General features: G+C 37.8%; 1 protein-coding gene across 8 annotated transcripts in view; it reads right to left on the bottom strand.

Annotated features, from left to right (window-relative positions):
- The window catches only part of camta1a (calmodulin binding transcription activator 1a), a 333390-nt gene that overhangs the window by 308335 nt on the left and 6586 nt on the right, over nt 1–18469 (bottom strand). For all 8 annotated transcript variants that reach the window (XM_061735492.1, XM_061735493.1, XM_061735494.1 and 5 more), the window contains one exon: nt 8209–8312. In XM_061735492.1, coding sequence (XP_061591476.1) covers nt 8209–8312 — 104 coding nt within the window. The remainder of the gene's footprint in view (nt 1–8208; nt 8313–18469) is intronic.

The raw sequence follows: 18469 nt of genomic DNA, 5'->3' as shown, positions 1-18469 counted from the left end.
CATGGCTCACACAAAAGTATTCACTCATGTGAAAGTCTACTGTATATGGGACAATATAACAGTTTATTGAAGCATAGATGTGCACATCAAATGCAGGACTCATTTTCCTTTATCTTGTAAACAAAGTTAAACTCCATTACAGAACAGTTCTGCACAGAAAAATCCTGACCCAGCAATTCAGAGGGAAAAAGGCAGAGATCTTTCCATCTATACCTGAATAGCTTTGCAGCTCAATGAACACATGAGGGAAAAGGGAAAGAGATGGAAGATAAGAGAAAGGAGGGGAAACAAGAGGAAGAGAGAGGTGGAAGGAAATCGAAGACACAAGCTGGGTTCAATTTAGAGGCTTCCCACAGGAGGTGGAGTGACCTGTACATGCTGCAATAGAGGTCATGCAATTTTGAGTGGATACCCCTGCCTTCAGAGGATACTGAGGACCCCTGCCTTGATGTGCACATCCATGGGAAACAGCAAAGGGTCCCTGCAGCATGCAGAACCCCCTGACTGACCTGACTGGTGGGTTCCTATTACAACTGCCTCACTACACCGTAGCCTTGCAATTGACACTTCACAGTACGCTACAACTCTAGCAATCAGTAAAGCTATCAAGCTCACAGGACGTTACAATGAAGTCAGTCATCCATAGAAACTCTACCAACTCCTTATTTCCCTGTCTTCTATTTTCACTAGCCAAATATGATGAAAAAAGCAACAGCAAATATATTATTTAGTATAACTGTTCTTAAACGTGAACTACAGTAGATTAAAGTGATTTCCATGTAAACTAAACAGAGATTATTTAGCAGGAGTGGTCTTTTTAAAAACATTATATCAAAAAAATTGGATATAATGCAACAGTGCAGCTGGGAAGTTGCAGCTTAAAAGCTACAGCGAAGAGAATCTTAATGAGAAACTAATGAAAAATGAAATAACAAATGACTTATCATTTAAAAAGATCTTTCCATATGAATTCCACTACTGCAGAAACAAATGACCTTGAAAAAAACAGCAGGAAAAAGTGGTGACAACAAACAAATAAACTGATAGAAGAACAAACGTGACCTTTAGTTTTCGCTGATTGCCCCAGAGAAGCTAATGAACGTTTCTGTAAACATTTGCAAATGGTGGAAGTTATTTTAATTACTCTCCTCAGAGAAAGCCTTGCATGGCAAGGAGCTCAAATGAAGACAAACATTTAATCAAGCATGACCTTGTGTTCGATTAGGTGAATGTTCATAAAACCAAGACTGTCACTTCAGGTTTGGGAAAGTAATGATAGAAATGTACTCGAACAGGCAATGAGAAGTCAAATACCAGGTAAATCAGGTAGTTGGATCTTTGTAATGAAAGTCATTGTAATCTATACAAGAGAGCTTTCTTCCATGCTGTGTTTAAATGAGGTCAGGATATTCTGAAGATGCTCCAATCTTCACACTGCAAATTTGAACCCAAAGTCAACTAAGAGTCCTGCATTACACTCCAACCTAAACTCTTTTGTTTGTAAAATACTGAATCAAAGACAGTATAAAACAATGGACGAAGGGATAAAAGGGTGGTTGGTTCGCTAAGCCCGGTAGCATGGTGATTACAGATGAGGAAGTGATAACGGCTAGCCATTGGCTGAGCCGACTGTCAATCAATCATATTACAAATAAATGTAATGCTTTATATAAACTATCATGGCAAACTATCCTACAAAAAGAATTAATCGCCCTCAGAGTTGTCATGGATGTAGACCAAAAAACATTTTTTTAACCAGTCTGTATGGTTTTTTTTTTTTTTTGCTTTAAAGTTGGCCGTTTTAACATGGGAGTCAATGGAGAACTGCAAAATAAACTCAGTTCCACATGAGCGGCAGTGCAGAAGTAAGATGGGTGGTGCTTTTACTCAATATAGCAACGTCAATGCTGTAATTGTGGACACACTCGTAGCATTTACACAGATTAAAGACATAAAATGCAAATGCACAGGACATTTTTCACCATTTGCAAGTGAAAATATGATGGAAAAATAAATGTGCTCAAGACTTGCAGGAAGCTCGGAAAGGCAGTCTTCACATACTAAAGTAATAAAAAAGCCAATACCCACATTTTTGTTTTGGTCATAAATCTGACCTGCAGCCCACACTAATAAACAACCAACATTTATTTAGTTCATAATGTGAGAATAAGAAGGGGAAAAAAAAAAAAAAAAAAAATCAACCGGATGGTTGGTGTAGGATTTTCCGCCAAACTAAAATACTAATTAGGGAGACTTTTTCAAACTTAAGAGTCATCCTTCTTTTGGTGGAAAAGGTTCTACAGCACATAGGTTGGAGGAAAGCTGTTTTAATGGCATCTTTTTGCTTTTCAAATTCAAAATGTTACAAAAAAACACTGAAAAGAAACACTGCTACTCTCGAAGAACTGATGTATACATACGAAAATGGTTGCTTTCTCCTTTCTAGTTTTATTCAAAGAAGTAATTGATGTGTAAAATCAAAGCGGCAAGACAACACAGCACAGCAGCATGGAGTGGGTTAACACAAATTATGTTTCAGTCAGAGATAAGCAGTAAATGATTGCACTGCACTGCATCCAGTTGTTCTTTTCATTACTGCATCAACCTTCTATCGTACAGTGTTACTGACAATCTATCTGACATCGCCGGTTAATTTCATTTGTTGTGGTTTCTGCTCGCTGCTTTCCTGCCCATTACACCCGCTGCCCGGTGAGTCCACAAACTGTTTCTACTGGCTCTCCTGCTCTGTCCTGAGCGGTGGCATATTGCATGTAGGCACCATGCTGTGCTGCTGTTGGCAGCGGCATGAGGCAGAGAGGATTATTCCAAACGACAAGGGCATTAAATGTGTAGCAGGCCGGTAGAGGCCTGAGCTGATGCTCTCTTGTCTGCTTTGGTTCAGCACCAGTACAGAAGCAGTCCCCTCTAAGCTGAGTGGAAGCTCACAGGACTCAGAGCGTTGTGCCGTTCATTAAAGGCTGAGGGTGTCACACCAGCTTAGACCCAGTGTCCTCCCTCAACCAAGGCCTTATTCTGCACCCCTCTTCCTCTGCTCCAGGCACTGAGAGACTCAAAATATAGTCAGTTCTCCACAACTGGGAAATTGTCTCTGTTTGTCAGTGCTAATGCCACACTTAAACCTCCCGCTATATACACTGAGGGGTCCAATCCACCATGTTGTGATAAATAAAATATTACTCTTGTTCTCAGCAATCTAGCGGAAAATCATTGCTGCTGTTGTTTGGGATACATGTTTGAAAATAAAAAAGAATGCTGGAAGTTAAACTGTATAGCAGAAAAACGCTGTTAAATAAAAATCATCCCATTTCCTTGAGTGCCGCAACAATAGAGAATCTAAAGTAAATGATAAAAGTCTGACTTGAAAACATTGCTGGTAACATTGCAATTCTCAAGCACAACCCGAGTCCTGCAACCTGCATGCCAGCATAACCAAACGCCGGGCCCACTCTGTTTGATCCTGGAGGGGATATGAGCCCAAAGCCTTTTCCCTGTGTGAGATGTCCTTCTTTAAAAAGATTTTAATCTCGGCCGAAATGTCTAGCAAAATAGAGGTCGTCTTGCCGGAGCAGCAAGCAGACAATAGTCATTGGCAACAGACCTGAGGGGAATTCTGTGAAGATTTTCTCCTATGTGTCTCGCCTGAGAAGCGCAGTGACATCAATGGCTGAAAGAGCAGTTGCACAAACACAGTAAATATAGACCGTCTTAAAGTATTTCTGTTTTATTTGGCAACTTACCCACTGTGTGCAACCTTGTCACATTTTGATGGATGAGAAATCACAGAAATGTCACTGATTATTGTAAGAGAGAAATTTTTTTATTTTATTCATGACCTCCTTTTGTATTTCTTTCAGTTAATGTTTGTTTGTTCTGAAGCACTGTGTGGCATTCTCGTCCCATCGATAACTCGAAGGCTGATAGCATATTCGTACCTTGCATGCTACTCATGATTCACTGACAAGAGTTACAATTCAACCCTTTAAACCCCCGTCCTCTCTCCTGTGAATTTTGATTCGACTGTTTTATCTAATTTTCTAGTAAATGCTTCACATGTATTCCGGAACAGTTTCTTCTCATCAAACTACACGGGGGAGTCATAAGAATGATGGAAATGAACAACCCCGTATCAGCTTCACTGCACCTTACCAGCGCCATGACAGTCCTGCATTCACTCGTCTCCCAAAAATAGGAAGTCTTCATAAATGAAACTGAAACAGAACTACCTTCATTTGAGCACGAAGCAAAGGATGTACAACTGCAGTAGTGGGCAAGAGGGCAGCAGGAGAGAGGAACAGTCAATATTTTATGAATACTCTCTCACACTGGAGTAAAACTTTTAGGCAGCTTTCCACTAATGTCGAGAATACTTTATTAGGGCTTCACTGGAGGTGTAAATGTACGTAAATTGCAGACAGAGCATGAATAATAACCTGGCAATAATGAAAAGTGTTTACTGATCATTCATCATTACATGTTAATGTGCAAGTAGCACTCAATCTGTCAATAAAAGTTAACAATACAATAAAAAAAAAAATTGTTCCAAAGAGGGAAAAATTATAAGGTATATTTGTGATCTGCAAATTTCATTTTTCTTGAATAATTATGAAGTCTATAAAGTACCAGGGAAAAAAAGTGGACTTTGCTCTCTGCCAGTAGTCCACAAAGCAAAGATATCTGATTAATTATATCATAAAACAAGGAATTTTCTAATGTGGAACCAAGGGAATTTTGGCTTGAAAAATGACTTACACAATTAATAAATCATCAAAATAGCTCCAATGTAATCTCTCCCAATGGACTAATTGATAAATCACACAGTTAATCAATTCATGGGCCCCCAATACATCTGCTGAAGGCCCCATGCTATGCTTTGTGCGAGCCCACCATACCAGTAAATACAGTTCTCAAACACAAAATGGTACTATGGAAGAAAAATTATTATGATATACGTTAGACAATAATTCTTCAGATGAACATGAGCAGCCAAGCTACCAGACTACTCAGATTTCTCAAACATAAAAAGGGGAAATTAGTGCATTAAGCATGCTGAGCTAGTGCCAGAAATATGCACAGAATTGATGAGGTGTCACTTTCAGTAAGAGTCACACAATTGCGCCGACGAGAGCCTCTCTGATCCCTCCCCTCCTGCCTGTCTGCCACCAGTGAGGCACAAACACTCACATTTGCATGGTCTGCACAAAAAAAAAAGAAAGAGATAGACGTCCTTGATTTTGGGAAAGGTTGCCTCGCTCTTTTCATCCCCGGCAAACACTATTGACATGCATATCGTAATGCCAAGACAAGCGTCTACATGGCTCATTTTTACACAGTTTTCTATCAGCCTGCCAAGCATCCACAGAATAATCTGCAACCCAGTAACACAACATGGTCCTTTCCAGAAATGTGATTTCATTCTGTAATAAACGACAAGGCACGCTAACAACTGTGGCCGACAGCATTAGCCTACAAATGCTTAGACTTACATTTTGAGATCAATTTCAAAGCCATGTTAATTAATTTAGACTGCTGGCAGCACAATGCAGGTCAAACAGGGCAAACAAGTTACAACAACAGCCAATTAGAAACAAACAGGCGTTTTACATTTTTATCATAACAAGGGCACGGCCAGTGTGAGCAAAGACGTGGCAGATGGAAACTTGCAGGTTGGAAACTGCAAGTCATGTCAAGTGTAAAGGACTGGGCTTATTTCCTACTATACAAATCATGACTGCAATTATGTCAACCACTAAAAGGTATTTATCAACTCCAGCTTCATCCTCTCAATTATTACCTAAACTATACAGAGCACAAAAACAAAAAAAAAACGATGTAAAATATTAATTTACCCTCTGTCAGACAGATTGTCTTTTTGAATATGATGTTTTCTAGAAACAAGCCTGTCTGGTGCCTTATCATCTGGTTGTTTTTCAGTCAATTAACTTTCATCACTGCAGATGACTGTATTTATATGGTCACAATTTGTTAATCCCAAAGCACGGACGGCTGAGTTTTGCATATTGGCCTTAAGATTTGTCATGGCGGGTATTTAGGTCTAATTACTACCAGTTTTTCTCTGGGAAAAAAAAGCAGCCCCTTTTTCATCTATCAATAGTGAAAATGAAAGCAATAAATTCATCTACCTATCCCCTGAGAAATAGAGCAGCCTGACAAATGAGCTCTGAGGCAAATGAAGCAACACAAGTCTCTGTTGGGGAATTACAGTATAACATGTTTAAGACTTGAGTGAAGTTTCTTCTTCTTAGGCCTTAAAACTGTTCAAGGGCACATGAGTTTCTCCCTGAATAATAAATCACAAAGACTGTTGACGCATTCATTGAAACTTTCTTAAATCTCAAATATATCTTATTTTCTGTTTAGGGTATCTTCCAAAATGTCTAGATGTTAGCTGATGTGAAGAAATTAACTTCTAGATGTTTAAATCCGCATGTACTTCAGCGTGTGGAAGACGCATATTAAGATTTAATAAACAAAGGTTTCTGGTGTGGAACTTTGCAAAGTGAGACAAAATTATTGTAAATGCCTGGAGTTTAGATGAAGAAAAAGAAATCCAAAGCCAACTGTTATCAAGAAAGCGAGACATAGTTGATCTAGAGCTGCCGTGTATAATGAGATCAGCTGAATCTACGGTAAACACATTTTTGTCTAAAGGCTGTAGATGGAACGAGCAATTTACACTTTGCGTCTAATATTACATTCCACCTCTGAACATACAGCAGGTAGCAATTAATCATCAGCAGAAAGATTAAATCATGAAGCTAAATAAATGAAGAAAGAAAAGACAGCGAAAAGGTGGGTCAACTAAGGCTGCACCATAAGTCACACCTATGCTCATTTGACAACAATTCTTCTGCATCTTATTCCCCGAGCTGCATCACAAAGAAAAGCTCCTAGTTTCCTCTGAGCTTTTCAAACACTGGTAAGCGCACCCAGGGCCAGGGCTGCATCGTGATTGCCTTCTCCATTAACCTATGAGAAGGCGCCTTTAAGTCACCTGATTCATTTCTTGGCGCTAGCCTGCCGGAACTGCAGCAATGCTCCCAACTGAGCGACTTCGACACTAAACTCAGCATTTCACACTTCTGTAGTGACAAAACTAGCAACTCTTATTGGAAACTCCAATATAAAAGCACATATTGTTCTCGCGTGGTTCTCAGCGAGCAGCTGGTGCTGTCGTGGCCACGCCCCTGAAGGCTGCTCCAACAGCAGCCCGTCCAGCTCCAGTCAGGCCAGAGCAGGAGACGCTCCCCCTCCCCGTCCTACAAGTGAACTGCACACATACGAAGTCACCACGGCCTAATACTGGTCTTAGTACATGCTACATGCCCAGCGCCACTCGTTAAGGATGATTCATCTATTTATTCATTTACAGTAAAAAGTTACTCTCATTGAACAAGGGGTCTCATTTTCATTTATAAAAACATTACAATAAATAAATAATAAAAAACAGAAAATCTAGGCAATTAATATCAGGAGTGACATCTTTACCATGATAATAAATGCAAGCAAAAATTCATGTAATACAGGAGATTATTAATATATCATTGTAATTAAAGTAAATGTTATAGCAACTATTCAATGACGAGACCCAGGCAGGATAAAGGATTAGGGTTGGAATTGTGATATCATTATTGTGGCGTTGCAATAAATAATTTAAATTTGTGAAAACAACTGTGCCAGAGAACTTTGATCGTGATTTTCATTCTTTCCAGAATTGTGCAGCCCTAGGGTCAACATAATAATATTATATTGATTTAAAAAATGATGCACTTAAAATGTGATTAACAAGAAACATGACTCCAAATATAAATATAAAAACTGAAAATCTCCGAAAAATCTTTGAAAGAGCTAAAACATTGATGGTGAAATGTGCAATACCTTCAATCTGAGGGAACAAGAATCTATCCTAATATATTCAAATACAGTAATCACATCTCAGGCTTACTGCTATCATATGACATATGCACGCATGTAGCCGACGTGAGCAGGAAAGCTTTTTGTTCTGTCAAGAACCCTCCCAGACGTGTATTATGTTGTTCTGGAGAGGGTTCACATGACTTACAAATCTATTTGAATAGGGCCTGTGTGAACAGCGTGTCTGCTGGACAGATATCTCTGTAAAAAGACGGATTTAGTAGAGGGAGGAATGATGAGGAGCCATGTCCTTACCTCATTAGTGTTCCACCGGTGTCTCTCCTTTGGCAGCGACGTGCATTTTGGTAGACATTCAAGCAGCTTCTTGGGCAGGTATATTTTCAAATGTCCATGTTCATCTACAACAAAAGCAAGACAAAAAGAGGGGGGAAAAAAGAATATTGAGTACAGGCTTCATATCTCATTGACTTGCTCTTCTCCCTCTTTATCAGTCTATCACTCTCAGCAGCAAAACGCTGACAGTAAAATAACTATCCCCAACTGAATTAGGAAATTAATTTAAGAAAAGAGCATTTCATACATTTTATTTTGTGGTCGGCTAAATTATTTAAAACTGTGAAATGCATTCTGTCAGGGGAGTTCACCAGAAATTTTTCACTATCAACTTAGAAAGGCCGTGTCTATTCATTATTTAGGCACAATAAACACCCTTGAGTGATTTTATAGTGTGTGGAGATTTAGCACGGGACTCTGTGCTGCATAAAAGAATGTGGCATATTATTCAGGGAAATAATTGTAATTACCAGGCCGAGTGCTTACATCATAATGTATGCATTTCAATCTACAATTTATATTTCTTAATCAGCTCACAACAATTACAAAACAGTAATGTTTACAGACAAGCCCTTGCAGTGATGCATTTCAGCGTTCATTTTATATCATTAATTTCTTCTGTGTAAAATATGTAGATGGCCTGAGAGTGAACAAATATTTGTTTAGGAAGAAAAGAATACATTGAGTTTAAAATATTTCTATGGGGTGTTTCTTTAATTAACAAAAGATACACTCTAGACACACATGTCAATAATCATAATAAGGAAATTCAAAACCAGGATACGCCCATTAATAATAGTTTAAACACAAACAGTGATGTTTATCCGTAACAGAACAGTAGTAATAAAATAGTAATAAAACATAGTAATAAAACGAAGGGTGAGCTGATCCTTAAAGTTAGAAACGATGCTACAGAGTCAGTAAAAAAAAAAGAAATAAAGTAACAGCAGGTGGAATAAGTCTATGTGGACAAAGAGAGCGGTTCATCAGAAAGGCTGAAATGAGACTCGCATCAATCTGTGTCACTGAGAAGAGATTTAAACATCTGGAAAGAAAAACTAATGAGATTTTCTTGTCACTGCAGCTGCAGGTAAAGTTTACTTTATTATACACACATATACATATATATATATATATATATATATATATATATATATATATATATATATATATATATATATATATTATACCATTACTGCGATTCTAATGCATTGAAGAATATAATAACACTACAATTCATGGGTGTGGAGATGGTTAATCCAGAGAATGTTTCAGCATGTGAAATAAATCTATTACTCAGTTTTAATGTGTGTAAATTGAATGTAAATAAATTCACTGAAGGTAATGCTAAATACCGCATGTATCTTTAATGCAATAAAGCTTAAAAACAAATTACAACAAGAAAACAAATATCATGGACTGAGCTGCTTTCTTTTACATTTATATAACTGTAGGTTAGGAGAGAGTGAGCAAGTAAAAGTAAGTGAGAAATGGGGGGGGGGGGGGCTTGTATATGAGTGCTGACTATGGATCCCTTGGGATATCAGTGGTTGACTTTAAGAAAAGAGAGAAAAAGTTCAGCTAAAGCAAAATAGCACCATGAAGCCAATACAAATAATCCAGTAGTGCACTTCATTATACGGTACACAGAGAGTTTCTGCAGCTTGCTAACTGTCTATCATAGAAAGACTACGCTCCCACTGCCCAGAAACATCCATTTGGAAAATTCAGCACTGATGATCCACAGAGATGGAGCTGGCATGAAGCCTCTGACTGCAATGAGTAAGGTGGAACAACATTGTCCCCAAAGGAACATAAGAGCAGATCTGTAGGATCTGCCGCATCCGCCTGTCCCTGTAATTTTACATGTAGACTCTGTTTTATAAGAGCCGCACACGCAATCATTCGCTTTGCCCAATTAAGAATCACATACAGCATCTGCTCCATGGCACCACAAGAGCAGTTTTATTGTCAAAACTAAAGAACACGCTGCAGCTGAGCGATCAGAGGGGAACAAAAGGAAAAAGAAAAAAAAACTCCTTTTATGTATACCCTTTTTTTCTTTTTCTCAGTTTTTTCTTTTTACAGCTGCAACTTAAAATGGAAATAAGCAGAAAACAAATAAAACCAAGCCAATTCACACTCAGATTAGAGCTGGGGTGTTTATCTACTTCTTTAATGTGTACTGGTATTACAAAATAAAAATTAAATATCGCGCCTGCAAGAACCCTAATTACTTTTTGGACAAATAATTGCTTCTTTGTGTAGATGAGAGTCACAAGTAGTGTCCTGTGAGTGCAGGATCTTGTACCATTTTGTAATAATTTTAAGTGTACATATATAACTAATGTGTGTAACGACTTCTGATAGACATTGTGGAGGTTTTAAACATAGTATTTAAGGATAATATTCTTGTCTTTATATACCAAATTTTGGAATTATTATACATTATTTCATGGTTTATAAGAAAGATAAGAATAGCTTTGTTGGGAATTCGGTTATTAAACAGGACATGTGAGCAGAGAAGATAGAAGAGAATCATGCAAATATAAACGATGACTATTATAACTTCATAAAACAAAATATTTGTACCAAATTGAGAGATATTGTCGATTGCCAGCATGCTAGTCTACAGTATTATTTTTGATGTCCTCATTTTAAAGGTCATAACTTCATTAAACAATAAAGTTTGTTGATTAAAAAAAACTTGTTTTTATTCACTGCATTACTCCTTAATACTAAAGTTAAAACTTTATCTGTGGCTTGATGTCCTATCACACACAAAACATATGCAGTATGTGCAGCTCCCCTCCACCCATTACGTTGATATGGAGAAAACAGCCTGCATCCAACATGACCTTGATCTTAAATCAACCCTTGCAAAGTGGCTGACTGAAATGGCCAAGGAAATCATATGTCTGTATTTTCAGCCAAAATCATGATAGATGATATACCTCTGGGTCTTCAGTTAATATTTACTATGATAATATTGATGATGGGACTATTGAACGGTTTTTGCCTTCTATTTGCTGTCAACTGGTGTCAGTAGTTAACATGTGTCTTTGCTCTCATATAATGTTCAACTGACATCCCAATAAAAATCTTCTTGTTTGTTGTTTGTCATTAATCAGCACGAGTCGGAAAATAGCTACTGTAATAACTCCTATTAAGACTACACATTAATTTAAATTCCCACTGCAAAAATTACCTTGTTTTTACATTGAGTAGCTTCTTTTGACAACTTAATCTTATTTTTAAAAAATACCAATATTTAAATTGATTTAAAAGTTGTTACCCGGGCCTTCATCAACAGCTGCATGGGAGATGCCTGGGACAGTGGACCAAGGGACCAAGGGACCAACCTAACCTTTTAAAGCTTAAATAATTAGCACAAGTCCAACTTTCTGTTTTTCCTACCACCACCAATGATTTTTGCCTATGGGCAAGTGGCAATCCTTGGACATCTCCTAGCAAAATGTGCACTGAAGATCTGCAACAGACTGAAAGCAGTAGCAGCAGGAGACTCTGTCTCTGCACAGATTATTCAGGATTCAATGCTTCCCTCTGGCGCACCCTCTTCTGACACAATTGACACAAGATTGAAGTATGATGAGGATTTTCTCACTGAGTGTGTATAGACAGAAATCTGTAGGATATCTCTATTCCATCCCTAACAGGCTAAAATATTTCGAGTAGGAACAGAAAAGTGGTCTTTGACCAGCGTAGTAAAATCTCTCACGTTTGCAATAATTTTATACCCTATAGCACATTGGTCTTGGCATGTTTACTGTTTTTTGAAAATACCACTAAATAAATATGCTGTGCATGAAAAGCTTATTAGCTTCTTAATTTAAGATGTGTATCCTGCCAAACGTCTAATTCAGAAGCTTGTGTAAACCGTGCAGAAGTAACTAGGTTTTAACCAGAACCCTGTCTCTATAAAACGTATAGGATGCTGTGTAAACGGTAAATACAAGCAGGATGGAATGACTTGCAATAGGTTATGTTGGGGAAATAAAAACAAAAAATGTTGAAATGTTAAAAAAAAAAAAAAGTATTGCCATGTTGAGTTTGATGTATAATTGAAAAGTCGTAACAGTGGCATGTTTACCCATGTCTTGCATCATGTCTTCTTTGATCAAGTATTTGAGACCTGAGGAAGCCAGTTGTTGTGGTTCGGGGTCTCCTTTGTTGTATTTTTAATTTAATCAGGCTGATTCAGCACCTGTGCTTCTTACCACAGAGCCGTGCAGTTGGAATACATGCAAAAAACGCTTTCATACTGTTCTACTGAAATAAGCAAGACCTTCCTGAAAAAGACATATGTTATTGACCATCATATATCCATTAATGGGTATATATGTCATGAGTTATCTGCCATGCACACTGTTGCTACACTATACCGTCATGGACGCTTGCTGTGTGCTGCTCATACCACCCAGGATGGTCCCATTCCTCTTCAGTCCAGAAAATGTGTCGATGATGATTTACAAGAAACATTTTAAATAATAATCAAGCAGACAGAAGGACAATTTTCCACTTTGCCTCAGTTCATCTTAAAATAGCTTAGGCACAGAGAAAGCGGAGGCGTTTCAGGGTTGTTGATTAATGTCACGTTCTGCGGAGGGTGTTTTTCTGTTTCTTTGGATGCAATGATTACAATGTGTTTATTGACTCTGGCTTTCACAAGTATATCTGAATCTGTACATTGTTTTTTTTCCTTTCGTGTTTAATGCAGCACAGTCTGAGTATCTGAAGATCACAGCTATTCCTTATTGGATTTTAGCCTCCTGCTTTGCATACATGCATTTGCCATTTTTATGAGAATAGACATACATCAAATCATTTATACCTACATTTATATTTTTTTAATACGTTTTTTCGGGGGACATCCAACTTTAACACTTCTTAAACTTAAATATAGTAAATAGAACATATACATTATTTTCCAATCAAAGCATCTGCTATGGGCGGCTGCTCATAGCATAGTTATCGTTATCTTCTGAGCTTTTGTCACTCTTCCTGTCATTTGAAGCTTTCCCAATTCTAAATGCTTCTCTTGTCCCAAATATGAGCAGTGTGTAGACATAAAGCATCTTCCAAAATCACAACTCCCTAACATACTATTCAAGACAAAAAAACTGCAGTTGTCACAATTTTAAATGTGAAAGGGCTCCAATTTTCATCCATTTTCTACACACACTTCAGTTTGCATGGTCGTGAGGAACACCTGAAACAGGTCACCAGTATCAGAGGACCAAATGAGATGAACACCCAGACACAGCTGTTATGGTCAGCTTGGAATCAAGTAAGTATGTGTTCTCCCAATGGCACCATGATTCATTTTCATCACTAACTTATTCTTTCTCGCAACAATTTATCAAAATGACTTTTGTGGACTGACGCCTTTTTGCATTTTGGCGCAAGGAAAAATTAAGGATTGTCTTTTTTTCTTCTTTTCACTGCTATTTCAACAAACCTGGTTACCTTATGTACATTACACACAAGGAGAAAACTGTTTTACCCAAGCTAGCCAGCAAGCTCGACAGAAATACACAGACTGCACTGTAGACAAACTAATAAGTACACATAGATATCAAGTAAAGAACTACAAAACAACATATAATATAGACTACCGTAAGCTTAATAAAATAGAAAAAGAAAAAAGACTTGGTATATTAAACACTACATTTACAAGCAGGTGTCTGTGCCCACACCATGTTTAAAAATTATTTAATTCGTTCAGGGACACTAGCTCCAGAAGATTCAGGTGATATTGCAGCTGACTCCACACCGAGGGAGTGGAACATTTAAATGCCTTTTCTCCCCCCAATTCAATGTGGGCATTGGGAATAGATAAAGGGAATAATTCATTGGAAAGAAGACAATAACTTCCCATTCTTTTTGGAAGGATGTAGGGCTGTAGATAAATTGGGACTAGACCAAGAATAGCTTCATATATGAAAATATGCCTGTGTTAGAGGCTAGAGTAGGACAAAGCAGACCATATAAGGTGAGCACACAACGAGCAGTGATTAAGATGTGTGATGAACTTCACAGCTCCATGGCGGACTATATTCCATGTATTTATATATTGTAATCGTGCACCATGTAAATAAGATTGTATTAATCTAGCAAAACCAAGAAACAAAGTCTCTTTTTGACCTCAAAGGAAAGACCAGATTTGATTTTTTTTCTTACTTTTTAACTAGCTGAATGTGAGATCTGAGGTCTGAAGGAGAGAGAATCATCCATTTTGATTTCATTGAAATTGTACTAGTGTACTGACTCAGTCTTATATCCCTGAATAATGAAAATAAGTGTAAGATTGAGGAGCTTTAATTTTGCATTTGAGAATATAAGTTTTGGTTTTGGTGGCATTTAAAATCTTACACAGTATGCTGCCCGGACAGTAATTAAACTTCATTGTAGATGACAGAGCCTGGTTAGGTGTAGAAGTATATCATCATATCAAAAGCATAAAAGTTTAATTTGGCATTTGATACATTTTAATCAAGACTGTTAAAATGACAAAAATAATTTAATGAAAATGAGGAGCCCCAAGACCTTTCTCTGAGGAATAACCCCAGTTATCCTAAGGTTGCCACTTATATCTGTAATCTACCACTCTGTGTCCCTCTTGTACCCATAGTCTCCAAAAGACAAAGTATTTGCCATGAAAGCACAGTTTCTGCTGTGTTTTTGTCAGTTTAAGAAAATACATCAATTTAAATATTCCAACCTGCTGCGCTCAGTATAAAATTAAATCTGTGTATTTAAATTGTTGGCTTCCATTATCTGATCAGTCTGTGCAATGGTTCTGATGGGCCAAGTCAGTCAGCTGACCTCAATCCAAATGAGCATGTGTTTCGCTTGCTGAAAACCAGACTGAGGGCAAAAAGCCTCCAAAACAAGCAAGAAATGAGTGGCTGCAGTACAGGCCTGGCAATGCATCACCAGGGAACATGCCAAGTATCTGTTGATGTCTATGGATCATAGATTAAACAAGCACAAAAGTGACAGGAATGAGTTTGCCAATATTTAGCATACGAATTAAGATGTATGAATTTTAAAAGTGCATACATCGTGTCATTTTACAAAATCAAGTCATATATTCTAAAGTCAGAATCACAGTTCACAATGTACTTGTTTTCGGTTTTATCAGGCTTAGATATGGGTAATTTGCAGGCTGACATCTCAAACAGTGTGCTGTGATTTTCACTATTAAATAAACCATGTGTTTTAGATTTGGCAATTCAGATGTTCAGTGCTGGCCTTCAATTTTGGCCTTCAACAGTTGTAATGAAGCTCTCAAAGCACATAGAAGTGAACCCAACAACATTAAATTCTTTTTTATTTATTTATTTTTTCATTATTATTTTCTTTTGGGATTATCATAATAATTTTGTTCTTTCATATTCTATTTGCTAGAAATATTTTAGCTGCTGTATGCCTTTGATACACTCCAGTGTGTCTTTCCATTCATGTGAAGGAGGGACTTCCAACTAAATATTGGTTGTTAATTATAGAAATGTCCACGAAGTAATGGAAATCCACAGCACAGTTCTGCAATTTGTGCATAAGCTGAAAACAGCCCCGGGAGGAAGACTTTCGATGCCAAATCTGGAGTAAGTTTAAAATAGTCAAGCACTTCCAAATCAAATCGTTTGATTTGATTAAGGCGTATAGAAATTACCAAAAAAGTTCTGCTTGAAAGTGTAACTTTTACCCTCAAACATAAGCTGATCAAAGGAAAATGAAAAACACTTTTTTTGCATTTGCTACAGACCCTCCTGCATTAACGTTTAATATTATTTTAGAGTTTAAAGATGAACCTTATTGACTGCTTATAACCCAGAGAGGGATACATAGAAAATTACAGTTTGGTTGTAAAAACACTAAAGTGCAAGACAGGCTGATACAAGAGCTTGTTACATGAGAGGGTGTGCTGAGCTGAGCTGGCACACTGCAGCCAATTACTTTCCAGGTCTTGATGAGCAAGCTCACGTACGAAAAGCTAAACAGGGAGGGGAACACTTTTCAATATAAAGGTTTGCAGCTTTTATGTTGCAATCACAGGCCCCATTTGTGCTGAACAGTAGCAGTCTGTGCACACTGCTCCATAATTTACATTACCCTGGTTATAGACATATATATTTCTCAGTGCTGATGTTTGGATTATCACTGATCCTGGCTGCTAAGCAAACACTTGGGCCGTCATGCTGGCTTGTTCCAGCCCCACCCTAGAGATGAGAGCGAGGGTCATGAGACTGGAAAGGCTGACAAAAACAAATCTTTAATCAATATCTGAGCCCTGAACGCAAAACCCTCTCTCTTCCGTCTCTGTCTCGGAGCGCTCTGGGAGTGACAGTTTTTCTTTTTAATCTGTGCCCACATTGTGGAGAAATTGCAAGCTAATGTTTTGGCTATAGATCATTCAACAAATCGCTGCTGGCGGTGCATATCTAAAGCAATGGTTTAAATGCAAACACCTCCAACACCAGCTCAGTGGCTAATATGGCTCATGGACGTGGAGAGCTATGCAACTGTAGCTATACCTGAACCACGTAGGAGGTGAGTCACTGAGGAACAACTGGCTCTCATCTCTGTCCAGTAAAAAGTGCTGTGAAACTAAATTGTGCTTAAGGCAAAGTCTGCTTTCATTAGGCTGGACGGCATCTATCCACCGGGCTGGACCCAAATCCTTTAAGAGTCTAGATTCAAAAATTTACCCGGTTAGCCATATGAGCTTAACTCAGACATGTTTCATCAAGTTGGATGATGAAATCACAAAAATTGAAGATATAATCTATTTGAAACAAGTCTCACTTCAGGATTCTGCCTTGATCAGTTCTCACGTAAACAGAAGGGGAGGAAAATCCTGAGACATATATTTGCTTTTAAATTGCTGTGCTTTAGTAAAACATATTACCCTGTCTACGTGCATGCAACTTCTACCGTATAAACAATGATGTATCTCGAAAATATCATTCACGACATGCAAGACTATGATGACAAATATGGCAATCGACAATAGGAGTGTGTAGTATGTGTCGTGTATAAAGAACAAATCTATAGAAGGCCAAATGTCAAACCAATAATAGATCAGACCAAAGCAAAACAAGTGTAAAGCAGTAACAAGTTGTTGGCAGAAGTACAAAAAAATATATATGATGACAAAAAAAAATGGGAAAGCAGAAAAAAGTCAGATAACCAAGAAAAAGCAGTCAGTTGATGGAGTGCTATGTTTTAAAAGCAATAAATCTGGATGTGAGATGTGAAAAAATGAGGAGGGGATGTAAACATGGTGTTCAACCTGCAGCAGGATATGAAAATGGTCTTTCCAGGATATTGGTGCTCAGATTTAGACAATTTCCTATGTGATTCAACTTAATCTCCCACATAAAACAACCTATACTGATATGCAAAGGTTTGAACACCAACGATCAAAATCTTTTTTGCGATAAGTAATTTAGCAAATTACAGTGGAACTTTTCCAAAAGGCCTGAAGTTTAAGGTGACACACTACTTTAATATGAATATATTCTGATGATATTTCTACTGGCACTTGAAAAAGAAAAAAGAAGATAAACAAAAGTGTTGGTTTGGGTCTCCTTTGTGGTCAGAAACTAGTTTGAAAAGTATCACAACTTATAAATGGTGTTTGTATACAAAGCACTTGGGCAATCTTGCATGCATTGCTCTTTCAAGCTCTGCTCATTAATATTTCAAGCGTTTAGGTCGTGAAACTGTAAGGGCCACATCGACACCTCCAGGTACCTCTTGAGGTAGTCCATTGTGGATTTTGATCTGTGTTTTAGGATCATTATGCCATCATAGAAGCCATCCTTTTTTTCATTTTCAGCCTTTTTAAAGACAATGAGATGCTTGCTTCCATAACCTGCTATATTTAATCAAATCAATTCTTTCCTCTGCCAGGGATATTTTCCCTCTTGCAATGGCTGCACCACAAGCATGATCGATCCACCCCTTGCTTAAAAATTGAAGACATGTTCCTTTCGTTAGATTCTTCACCATTTTCCTCCAACTGTGCAAAGTTTAAACTTCATCAGCCCACAGAACTTATTTCCAAAAGCCAACAGGATTGGTTTGATGTTCAGCGGCTGAAGTCTGACACTCTGAATAGTCTACCACTATCTTGGGGTTCACTAATGTTTTTTCTGAAGGCTTCCATTGTTGCTTTCTGCAGACACTAGGTTTG

The sequence above is a fragment of the Cololabis saira genome, chromosome 12 (assembly GCF_033807715.1).
Source record: "Cololabis saira isolate AMF1-May2022 chromosome 12, fColSai1.1, whole genome shotgun sequence".
Classification (NCBI taxonomy): Eukaryota; Metazoa; Chordata; class Actinopteri; order Beloniformes; family Belonidae; genus Cololabis; species Cololabis saira.
This window is presented reverse-complemented; position numbering and strand designations above follow the sequence as displayed.